The sequence below is a fragment of the Hyaena hyaena genome, unplaced genomic scaffold (genome assembly GCF_003009895.1).
Source record: "Hyaena hyaena isolate Hyena2069 unplaced genomic scaffold, ASM300989v1 scaffold_61, whole genome shotgun sequence".
NCBI lineage: Eukaryota > Metazoa > Chordata > Mammalia > Carnivora > Hyaenidae > Hyaena > Hyaena hyaena.
Genome location: NW_024080693.1, coordinates 314,204 through 326,399, shown reverse-complemented (window position 1 = coordinate 326,399; position 12,196 = coordinate 314,204). Strand labels below are relative to the sequence as shown.

The 12,196-nt window shown below is 42.7% G+C and overlaps 1 protein-coding gene across 4 annotated transcripts in view; it reads left to right on the top strand.

The window, feature by feature from the left end:
- The window catches only part of GARRE1 (granule associated Rac and RHOG effector 1), a 77,139-nt gene that overhangs the window by 20,013 nt on the left and 44,930 nt on the right, over positions 1-12,196 (top strand). For 2 of the 4 annotated variants that reach the window (XM_039231918.1, XM_039231921.1), the window contains exon 2: positions 7,804-9,103. In XM_039231918.1, the coding sequence (XP_039087849.1) occupies positions 8,609-9,103 (495 nt within the window). In that variant the 5' untranslated portion in view covers positions 7,804-8,608. Of the gene's footprint in view, positions 1-592; positions 827-5,930; positions 6,079-7,803; positions 9,104-12,196 lie in introns of those variants that run through there. The other 2 variants (XM_039231919.1, XM_039231920.1) reach the window with 2 other exon arrangements.

Sequence of the window (12,196 nt, the reverse complement as noted above, 5' to 3'; positions counted from 1 at the left end):
AAGGGATATATCCAGGTGCTTCTGCGCACGTTTGTGTGCATTTTGAACTTTTTAACTTTCTGTTGTGGAAATGTTCAGTCATACACAGCAGTAGAGCAAATGGAGTGCTGGATCTCAGGTACCAATCACCCAGCTTCCAACAGTATTTTGTCAGGGATATTATCACTGCCGTGAAGACGACTCCTTAAATAGATGTCACCACCTTTCCTGCGTCTTATCTTGGCGGAATCCTATTTGAAAACTATAAAACCTGAGTGGTATTTCAATTGCATCATATTTTCTTGAATTCACCACTGTCTAGTTTTACTCCAGCAGAGATCAGCACGGGAACAAAACAGATCTGTTAAGAATAAGTAAAAGCCAGTATTCATCTTCTTAAGGGGCGTGTGTGTTCTTTGCTCAGGGAAGAACCCACTTGACTGTGGGACTTACATGGTCTTGTTAGAAGGAATTCTACAGGTGCTCCCTGAAGCACAGGGTGTACGAGGGCAGGTAGGGTCATCACGTGGGGCTCCAATTCCAGAACTGAACGGAAACTTCCGTGTTTTGGATATGTGTTTGACTAGGAGTTTTTTTTCATCAGTTTCTCAAAGGAGTCTATGACTTTCCCTCCCCACACCTTCCACTCCCCAACTCTGTGGATGTACACACAACGCAGAACCACGTCCCGGAGCAGCCCATGTGGGAATCACCTGGCATCTGGAAAGCAACTTTGAGGACTCTGCGTTACCAAACAGCCTCTGCCATGTGGAATCAGAATTCTGTCCACCCTCCGGTCAGAACTGCACAACACCCAGCAAGGCCGGGTTGTCAGCTGTGGCTGACGGTAATGTTTACCCAGTATTCCGTGTGGGCCCATACGTTTCCCAGCCTCTCTTGTCGGCAACACTGGTACCATGTGACTAATACTCGTCAAAGGGCCATGAGGGGAAGTGATGTCTGTTGCTTCCAGTGGGAAGCAGTGAAGAGTAGGTCTGAGTTCCTTTTTTTTGTGCTGAGATGACTGGAAAACACAAGTTCCAATCATGTCACGACACGTTGAAGAAGGGCTGCCAGACCCACTCTGAACTTCATGTGAGCAAGAAATAAATCTGTCAGGTTAAGCCACTTGTTTCAGGATTTGTTGCTGCAGCATAGCTTAATCTGCCTGCCAGTGGGGATAGTTCAGAACAGAACATTTACGTATGCATTCACAACTCTGAGAGTCCGTACGCCCAAGTTTGATCCAGGCGCTCTATAGTCTAGTGCCAGCTGTTCAGCGTCCTGGGATCTTCCCCCTCATCTGTAAAGTGGAGGGCTTAAATCAGATGATCTTTATGGATCTTTTTGACACTGACATTTCTAGATTCTGGTTAGCAGGATTTTTTTTTTAATATTTATTTTTGAGAGAGAGAGAGAGACAGCATGAGCAGGGGAGGGTCAGAGAGAGAGGGAGACACAGAATCCGAAGCAGGCTCCAGGCCCTGAGCTAGCTGTCAGCACAGAACCTGATGCGGGGCTCGAACCCACGAACCGTGAGATCATGACCTGAGCCGAAGTCAGATGCTCAACCGACTGAGCCACCCAGGTGCCCCTGGTTAGCAGGATTTAAATACAACTTTCTAATGTATGAAAAGGAGACGAAGGCTGGCATTAAAGGTATCCCTGGGAAACTTGTTTTTTTATGATATAGCTTTTGCTGTTAAATGAGAAGTTACATAAGGAAAATGTCAATAAAAATTTTAAATAATACATTTTTGAAAGGAAAAGGAGTAAATGATTCACCAGATGTAATTGTTCTCTTAAAGTATAAATTTGATCATATAAGTAAGGGGCGCCTGGGTGGCTTAGTCGGTTAAGCGTCCGACTTTCGCTTGGGTCATGATCTCGCAGTTCGTGGGTTCGAGCCCCGTGTCGGGCTCTGTGCTGACTGCCAGCTCAGAGCCTGGAGCCTGTTTCAGTCTGTGACTCCCTCTCTCTCTGACCCTCCCCTGCTCACGCTGTCTCTCTCTCTCCTAGAAATAAAAAAAAAAAAAAAAAAAAATTTGATCATATAAAACTATACACTTCTAAGTATGAGGTGGACTGTACCTTATATAGGCTTGAGCCTTTAAAAATCACAATGAAATCTTGACAGGTTGCGCACAATGGAACTCTTGATACGTTCCATTACGTTCCAGAACGTTAAGCATTCTCAGGGTTCACTACATAAAGAGCAACCTCTGTGTATCTTTAAGATGTTCATTAGCTCTGTGATTGTTTCAAAAGTTGATGTCTTGTATATTAAATTTTTGAGACGAGGCATACCCCATTATGTTGAGAATACAGGTATTTCAGGTAGTATATTTGTATAGTCTATCCTCAGTATTCTCAGATTCTGTATTTGTGGATTGACTTAGTGACTAAAATTTATTTGTAATACAAAATCAGTACTTGTGAAGCTCTTATGGTCATTTTTGGACATGTGCAGAGTGGCCAAAAATTTTTAATTCCCCAGTGTGCACACCCCTATGGCTGTCAAACAAGGTGATGCTCTGCCATCTTATTTCAACTCTCAGAGTGTAAACAAGTGTCCATTCCATAATCTATCCAGTGCCACAGTTTTTGCATTTTTTAAAAAAATTTTAACATTTATTATTAAGAAATAGAGACAGGGCATGAGGAGGGGAGAGGCAGAGAGAGAGAGAGAGAGAGACACAGAATCTGAAGGAGGCTCTAGACTCTGAGCTGTCAGCAGAGAGCCCGATGCGGGGCTCGAACACATGAACTGCAAGATCATGACCTGAGCCAAAGTCGGGCACTTAACCGACTGAGCCACCCAGGCGCCCCAGGTTTTGCATTTTTATGCTTTCTGTTGGCAATTTCACTGTTTAAAATGGCCCCAAGCATAGTGCTACAGAGCTGTCAAGTGTTCCTAAGCCCAAGAAAGCTATGATGTGCCATATGGATAAAATGCATGTGTTAGATAAGCTTCATTAAAGCATGAGGTAGTCCTATTGGCTGTAAGTTCAATATTAATGAACCAACAACATATATTAAATAAGATATGTGTAAGGAGAAACACGTAAAAACAAGGTTGTGTATTGATTGCTTGATGAAAATGTTATGACCAGAGACTCATAGGAATTGAATTCTGTGTATCTTCTAAGAGCACTGATTCAGCACTCGTGAATTACAGTCTGCTTGGTGACCTTACATAATGTAACTACTATAAATAACAGGTTCAGCTGTACACAATGTGTTGCTTGTTTCTTACTGCTTTCAAGATTCTCCTTGGCTTTAGGCAATTTGATAATTTTATCCTACTTGGATTTGTTGAGCTTCATATATGTGTAGATTCCTATTTTTCATCAAATTTGAGAAGTTTTTGGCCATTATTTCTTCAAATATTCTTTCTGTGCCTGCCTCTCCAGTCCTTGTAGGAGTCCCATCCTGTGCCCAGTGGTGTCTCACAGGTCTCTGAGGCTCCTCAGACTGGATGATTTTGATTTATGTTCAAGTGACTCAAGCAGGAGCAGCTGACTCCTGCTCAGATCTGCTGTTGAACCACTTAGTGTATTTTTTATGTCAGTTATTATATCTTTAAACTCCAGAATTTCTCTTTGGTTCTGTTTTTTTTAATACAGTTTTTGTCTTTTATTGGTATTCCGTATAAGCTGAGACAGCACTGTCATCCTTTCCTTTAGCTCTTTATATATGGTTTCTTTTGGTTCTTTCTGTTTTTTTTTTTTTAATGTTTTATTTATTTCTGAGAGAGAGCGAGGCAGCATGAGCAGGGGACGGGCAGAGAGAGAGGGAGACACAGAATCGGAAGCAGGCTCCAGGCTCTGAGCTAGCCATCAGCACAGAGCCTGACATGGGGCTCGAACCCCCAAACCGTGAGATCATGACCTGAGCTGAAGTCAGACGCTTAACCGACTGAGCCACCCAGGTGCCCCATCTTCCTTTAATTTTTTGCTGAAGAATAACTTCAGAAAGTGTACAAATTATAATAACAGTGCTTGACTTTTTTACCTCCAAGTAAACACCCAGGTAATCACCACCCTGGCTAGTCAATAACTACCCACAATGCTGCAGATCTGCCCAGGAACCAGTGGGTCATTTTTCACATGTAGCTTATCAGACCTTTGTTCATCTATCCTAAATAGACATTTCTGGAAGCCAGTGGTATATATGTTTTTCTGTATCTCCTTTTTTATTGGTATATAATTCACATGCCATAAAATTTACCATTTTAAAGTGTGAAATTCACTGGGTTTTATTGTATTAACAAAGTTGTATGGTCATCACCACCATCTAGTTCTAGAACATCCTTATCACCCCCAAGAAGAAACTCTGTGTTAATTAGCAATCATTCCAGGGCACCTGGGTGGCTCAGTCGGTTAAGCGCCCAACTTCGGCTCAGGTCACGATTTCATGGTTTGTGAGTTCAAGGCCTGCGTCGGGCTCTGTGCTGACAGCTAGCTCAGATCCTGAAGCCTGCTTTGGATTCTATATCTCCCTCTCTTTCTGACCCTCCCCTGCTCATGCCGTCTCTCTCAGAAATAAATAAAACATTAAAAAAAATTTTAATTAGCAATCATTCCCTATTCTCTTCCTGTCCTCAATTCCTAGCAACCACTAGTCTACTTTTTTCTATCTCCATAGCTTTGTTCTGTCTGAATGTTTCATGTCAATGGACTCTCTCATTATATGGCCTTCTGTGTTTGGCTTTTTTCACTTACCATGTATTTTCAAGGTTCATCCACATTGTAGCATTTATCAGTGTTTCATTCCTTTTTATGGCTGAATATATTGTATGGCTGTACCACATCCTGTTTATTCATTTATCAGTTGATAGACTTTGGGCAGTTTCCCCTTTTTGGCTATTATGAATGACACTGCTGTGGACATTTATTTGTGTGTAAGTTTTTCACTTATGATTTTATTTGTCATGTGCAACTTTTATATGAACTTATATTTTCAGTTTTCATGGCTATATACTTTGGAGTGGAATTTTGGGGCATATGGCAACTCTCTTTAGCATTTTGAGGAACTGCCAGACTGCTTTTCACAGTGGTTTGCATCATTTCAGATTCCCACCAACACTGTATGAGAGTTCCAGATTCTCCACATCGTTGCCCATACTTGTTTTTGTTTCTTTTTAAATTTTTTTAATGTTTATCTATTCCATTGATTTTTATGTCTTTCCTCATGCCACTACTCCACTGATTATTAGAGCTTTTCTTTTTTTTTTTTAATATTTTTATTTATTTCTAGGAGAGAGAGACAGCGTGAGCAGGGGAGGGTCAGAGAGAGAGGGAGACACAGACTCCGAAATAGGCTCCAGGCTCTGAGCTGGCAGTCAGCACAGAGCCCGACGCGGGGCTCGAACCCGCGAACCGCGAGATCATGACCTAAGCGAAAGTCGGACGCTTAACCGACTAAGCCACCCAGGCGCCCCTGTTATAGCTTTTTTAGTAGGTTTTCAAATCAGGAAGTGTGAACCTTCCGACATGTTTTTTCTTTCTTTTTTAATGTTTGTTTATTTTTGAGAGCGAGAGGAAGCACGCAAGTGCGAGTGGGGGAGGGGCAGAGAGAGAGGGAAACACAGAATCCGAAGCAGACTGTCAGCACAGAGCCCCGGCACTGGGCTCAGTCATGAACTTTGAGATCATGACCTGAGCTGAGGTCGGACGCTTAACCAACTGAGCCACTCAGGCGCCCCAACAATGTATTTTTTCTAATTTATGTTTTACCATCGTGGGTCCCTTGCCTTTCCATGTGAATTTAAGGATCAGTTTGCTGGTTTCTTAAAGAAAGTGGTTCAGGATTTGATTTTGAATTTGTAGATGCATTTGGTGAAGTAGTATTATCTTTAAGCATTATATATAAGTTTGATTCAAATACATTTTGGAAGGATGTAAAGCAAAAAAAGAGTATAATGTTTATGATGCTTTCTTTAAAATTAGGTAAGCATATCGGTCTGACTTGGCCTTCTAGGACCAGCTAGCAGAGCAATGGGGGTGGACTGTCAGAACCACAGGCCCCAGTGTGTCACACAGAAGAAAGAAAGAGTGCTCCTCGGAACTGCACAAGACGCTCACTAGTCACTGCAAGGTGATGATTTTCTGTCAGAGAGCACACGGTTTCTGTGGGAATAGCATTCCTGTTGAGGACTTCTGTCCTACATCAGCATTTGTAAAGCTACAGCGGTTATAATAGAGCCTTTGGGTATGGATGGGTAGGATTTCCTTATTGTCATGAATTTGAAAAAAGAACATTTGGGTACATTTCTTACAAGTAGTTGTCTGATATGTTGTTTCTTAAAAAGTTTCTGAGATTTTTTAAGAGAGAAGATTCTGCTGAATGCAGAGCTGCAAATGGCCACCAGTTTGATTGCACTTATATGCGAGCTGGCTTAGGGTTGCTACACCTTTAGAATGTGTGTTTGTATCTCTCATCTCTTGTTCTTTTAACTACCTCCCTACCTTCCCTGGTTCCTTGTGCAATTGAAAAAGGCATGGTAGGTAGTTGGCTAAGATGAGGGACAAAGTGTGACTTGTATTTTTTCATCAACAAAAAAAGGAAATGGAAAGAAAGAAAACCTAGTTATCAATAAGTAGGCCAGACTGTATTCAGAGATTGTGTACTTTGTAGTTTAATAGAGACTAAATATAACGCTTGGTAAAAAAGACTTGAACTATTGTTATGTTTGGGAGAACAGATGGTTCAGGCAAATGTGAACCCTGATATTAGCTGTGTGGGAAGAATCATTACTTCACTGTTAAAGGTATCAGAGGAGCACCTGGGTGGCTCAGTCAGTTAAGCGTCCGACTTCAGCTCAGATCACGATCTTGCAGTCTGTGAGTTCGAGCCCCATGTCGGGCTAAATGCTGACAGCTTGGAGCCTGGAGCCTGCTTCGGATTCTGTGTCTCCTTCTCTCTCTCTGTCCCTCCCCAGCTTGTACTCTGTGTGTGTGTCTCTCTCTCAAAAATAAATTAACATTAAAGGTATCAGGAACTATAACCAGAGATGCCCAGACGTTGCTATTAGCACCTGTACAGAGCTGGGGTTTCTACAGAAGCTGCCCCAGCGTATAAGAACCGGCACACACCCCGCCAGGCTTGCCTTTGAACATCCAGAGGGGAACCTGGCTAAGGGCGATGAGAATCCTGTCTGCCGAGCCCCTGTCAGCCACTCACCGCTCCAGGCTCTGCCTGTGCGCCGCACTTCCACCCAGCTGGAGTATCCTGAGTGGGCCCTGTGCCGTCGTCCTTGGGCTCTTTGCTCTTGGTTCCTTTGAGCTGGTGAACCCCACCTGTCCCTTTTGCACTTGTGAAAACCTATCCTTCGGTCAAGGGCTACGTCACAGTAACATTTTCTTTGCAGCAACCTTCCTGATCTCTCTGTTTTGGCTCCTGCCTCTCTTTTCCAGTCCCCCTTACGGCTGTATGAATGCTGTAGCTGTTGACCATCGGCACCGTGATCTGGGTACTCTCCTGATCCTCTTGCAAATGTATGAGCTCTTTGAGGAGGAATCAAGGGTTTTGCCGAATACCAGCACGAATCCAGGCCCTGTTAGCCTCAGCTTTGGAGTGGTTGATATAGAATCAAATTCTCCTGGTTGCCCTATTTTTGATCCACAACTTGAGGAATTTTCTAATAGTCATCATGTTATGGTTCAACTCTAGCTCTCCTACCTGCTTTTGTAAGGTTGCCTTTGGTTTCTTACTCACTTATGACCCGCCTTTGTGGATCGTAGAATTTCAGGAGTTAATGTTTCAGAATTCCTCATTGTCCTGTAACTTTCCTAACTTTATCTTATTTTCCCCCCCTCACAGGAAATGACTTAGAGGCCTTACAAATACATCTGCGCATTCTTGCTTCAGACTTTACAACTGAGGGCCAGCCCAGTCTGGAAGCACCTCTTACTGTTACAAGGAAACTGCTACCTCAGCAAACAAAAGGAAAGGAGGAGGAGACTTATAATAACAAATGCCATTTTTAAAATTTAAAAAAAAAGCTTGTTTTCAGAAAATGTGAAAGGAAATTTGGAAATGTTTCGCATTGAGAGGAAGCTTTGCAGGTGACTGGATTTGGCAGGCGGGCTCTGTCAAAACTCTGCAGAGGTTTCATCTTCCTTCTTCAGGACTCAGTGTGAAGTAACTGGACTGCTTTTTAAATTGCTGTTGATCAGCTTGTGGGTTTGGGGGTTCTAACTTTTCTGGTATATTGGAGATACATTATATTACATTATATTACATTTTTTAAAAGTTAAGTTATTTTTCTGCCATTGTAAATACAAGTATCAGAATATTCTTGCAAAGCAATTATAGGTAAACATTTTTCTCAGCAAGCATATCTTTTTATTAAGAGAGTGGAATGCTAACAGTCCTTATACAGCATTTTGGACACATGTTTATTTTTGGTCAGAGGTCCTGCCTACACTGAAAATATTAATTACCTAAGCCCATTGTTCTCGCATCTACTTTGGATCACATGGTCACCTGCCTCATGGAAATGCCTTTTTTAAAACTTAGATTTGCAGAACTCCACTATTTTTATACCTAGCTACAGTTTTGGGGGGAACAAAAAGAATCAGGACCCGGACCCACTCACGGCCCCCGGGACAGCCACCCCTCCCGCATGCATTGCTGCAGCGCCCAGGACAGTAAAATGGACTATAAGCGGCGCTTCCTGCTTGGCGGGTCCAAGCAGAAGGTACAGCAGCACCAGCAGTTCCCGATGCCTGAGCTGGGCCGAGCGCTGAGTGCTCCCCTGGCGTCGACGGCCGCCACCGCGCCCCTGGGCAGCCTGCCCACCGCGGGCAGCTGCCACCACGCCATGCCCCACTCCGCTCCCATCGCCGACATCCAGCAGGGCATCTCCAAGTACCTGGATGCCCTCAACGTCTTCTGCCGTGCCAGTACTTTCCTCACGGATCTCTTCAGCACTGTGTTCAGGAACTCTCACTACTCCAAGGCAGCCATGCAGCTTAAAGATGTGCAGGAGCACGTCATGGAAGCAGCCAGTCGGCTGACTTCAGCCATAAAGCCCGAGATCGCCAAGATGCTGATGGAACTTAGTGCCGGGGCCGCAAACTTTACCGATCAGAAGGAATTCAGCCTCCAGGACATTGAGGTAGAGTGTCTTGTGTGTCGTACTTGGGCAGGAAAATGTATTCTAGAGGGAAGTGAGAATGCTGTCTTCATTTTTTCCCTAAATCACAACAGTGATGATCTTTATCTTCTTTCTGTTGGTACTCTGTCCTTGTAAAAAAAAAAAAATTGTGCATACCAGGTTCTAAATTGCTTTCATTTCTTCATTGCAAATTAAGTAGGTTAAAAGACTGTTAAACAAATCAGCCTGTATTTTATGTCCTTTAAGTTTTGAACTTGAAACTTTATTTCCAAATAGCATACTGCTAAAAGTGGGGACTGAGAATTCTAATATGATTATGAACTTTGTGAATTGTCATCATATAGAACCATTGGTTTAATGTAGGAAGTTCACACATGTCTACTGGATAAATTATTTTTCCAGTTCTTTGGGGTTTTTTTGGTTTTTTTTTTGTTTTTTTTTGTTTTTTTTTTACAAATAGTTTATTGTCAAGTTGGTTTCCATGTAACACCCAGTGCTCATCCCCACAAGTGCCCTCCTCCATGCCCATCACCCCCCTCTCCCCCCACACCCATCAGTCCTCAGTTTGTTCTCAGCATTCAAGAGTCTCTCATGGTTTGCCTCTCTCCCTCTCCCCCACTATTTCCCCCCTTCTTCTCCCCCACGGTCCTCCGTTAAGTTCCTCCTAATCCTCCTATACGTGCAAACATATGATATTTATCCTTCTCTGCCTGACTTAATTTCGCTCAGCATAACACCCTCAAGGTCCATCCATGTTGCTACACATGGCCAGATTTCATTCTTTCTCATTGCCATGTAGTATTCCATCGTGTAGATAAACCACATCTTCTTGATCCATTCGTCCGTTATTTTTCCAGTTCTAAATTAATTGGTTAATACATTTCTTAAGGTCTTTCTTAGTCAAAATGAAATATTCTCCCTCTTTTAGGGCTTTAGATTCCAATATAAGATTAAGATACAAATTTCATTATGAATAAAGATGACCTTCTTCCTGATCTGCTGCTAGATCAGTGTCACTAATTAGTGTCACTGCTAGATTTTAAAAATCATTGTTAGCTGCTCAGAGAGTTATTCTGAGTTTGATTTCTCAAGTCCTTGTACCTTTTAACAGTGTGTCAGAGAGGTTAGGTTCCTGGATGCTAGGACAGAGAATGTCCCTTTCCATCCTGGGGCTGAATTTGATTTTAGGAAATCACTTCTTCTGAGCCAGCTCTGGTTAGGGTAGCTAAACAAGCTAATTTATACTGCTGTAAATTTAGGGGAGATAAAAAATAGAATCTTAAGTAATGTGACTAATCTGTATGGTTTAAAAGTGATTTTGAAGGCGTTTTCAAGAGAATTTTAGAACTATATTTGAAAAGAGACAGTATTAGTGGTGTAAATTAGGGATCATTAGACTTTTTTTCTGTACCAAGCAAATAGTAAATTACATTTATTTCAGAGAGAAGAGAGAGAGCATGTGCACACAAGCATGGGAGGGGCAGAGAGAGGGGGAAAGAGAATCCTAGGCAGGCTCCACACTATCAGCACAGAGTGAAATGTGGGGCTTAGTCTCACAAACCACAAGATCATCACCTGAGCCGAAACCGAAATCAAGAGCCACTCAGGTGTCCCCCCCCCCCCCGCCCTGCCCCTTTTTTAACAACCTTTCAAAGAATGTAAAAACCTGTTTTACCTTCTGGACCTGTGTGTTGAACTGGATTTGGCCCATGGGCTATAGTTTACTGAGCCTGCTGGTCTTTTTCTTTTGAATCTTTCCGAGAATATTTTAAATTTCTGATTATTTCTATGATCGCATTTTATATTCAGGGAAATTACCATTTTGAAGTGTTTTTAAAATGGCTTGTGATAAAGTATTTTTTTTAGTTACATGTGTAAGATATACATAAAGCATTTTTTTAAAAATATAGACTTTTTGGGGCACCTGGGTAGCTCAGTTAGTTAAACTTCTTACTCTTGGTTTCAGTTTAGGTCATGATCTCAGGGTCTGTGAGTTCGAGCCCGTGTCAGGCTCTACACTGGAGGCTAGAATGGAAACTAAGTGCTGTTGACGGGCTTTAGAGCCTTACTTGGCATTTTCTCTCTCCCTGCCCCTTTCCACACTGTCGCTGTCTTTCTTTCTAAATAAATAAACTTTTAAAAAATGTACTTCTCAAAAGAAATTCGAAGTGTGAAACATAAAACTGCTGCTTTACTCTCCCGTCTCATTCCACTTCCCAGAAGTGGCCAGCCACCGTTAGCCTGCCGGCGTGTGCCATTCCAGACTGCTGTCTGGGTACGTATGTGCGCATGCACAAATGTACAGCTTTGGCTTTTGTTTGCTTTACAGAAAGGACCACGTTGTTTAGCTGCCAGTGTGCCTGGTCGCTGCTTTGCAGAGATGTGGCAACAGAGCAGTTAGGGACTTTGCCCTCTCAGAAGGGGTTATACAGTATTAGACGCAGCCTGTCACAGCTCTCATCCTGTAATGACATAAGCACTTTTAGTTTTTAGAATTTCAAGCAAGAGTGGTTTGAAAAATAAGGCCAAAGGCTTTTATTTTAACCTGAACATCACTGAGCTTTTTTTCGGCCCATGCCTCCAGCCTCCAGGTACAAGGAGACAGAGCTAGACATGGCCCTTTGCCCTCCGATCTGTCTGGCGAGTGCCCTTGTTCCCCAGGTCAGAACCACGAGAGCAGGAGAAACCAACCCTGAGGACTGGGGCTTTAGGAAGCTACTGGGCTGAAGTTGCACCTACCTTGGTCCTTCTGCTTTCTTGGGACCTGCATGGACCACTTGAGCTGAGAAAGGAGAAATATTTCTAATTGTTGTGATTTGGAATTTTGACTTGGCTTCCCCACTGAAATGTGATTAGGATAGCTGGAATACTACCATGTTTTTGTACATAATAGGCTAAACAGGCTTTGGAGGCTAGACTGGAAACTAAGTGCTGTTGATGGGCTTTAGAATCTATGGGTGTATTCTAATTTTCAAACAGCTGACTTATAAGTAAATTCTAAAGTACAGTTGCCAAGTTTAGGCCCGCAGACTTAACATTTTGCTTTTTCCATAGAGCAGTATTTGTTGTTTCTGGAACTTAGGTACTGCCATG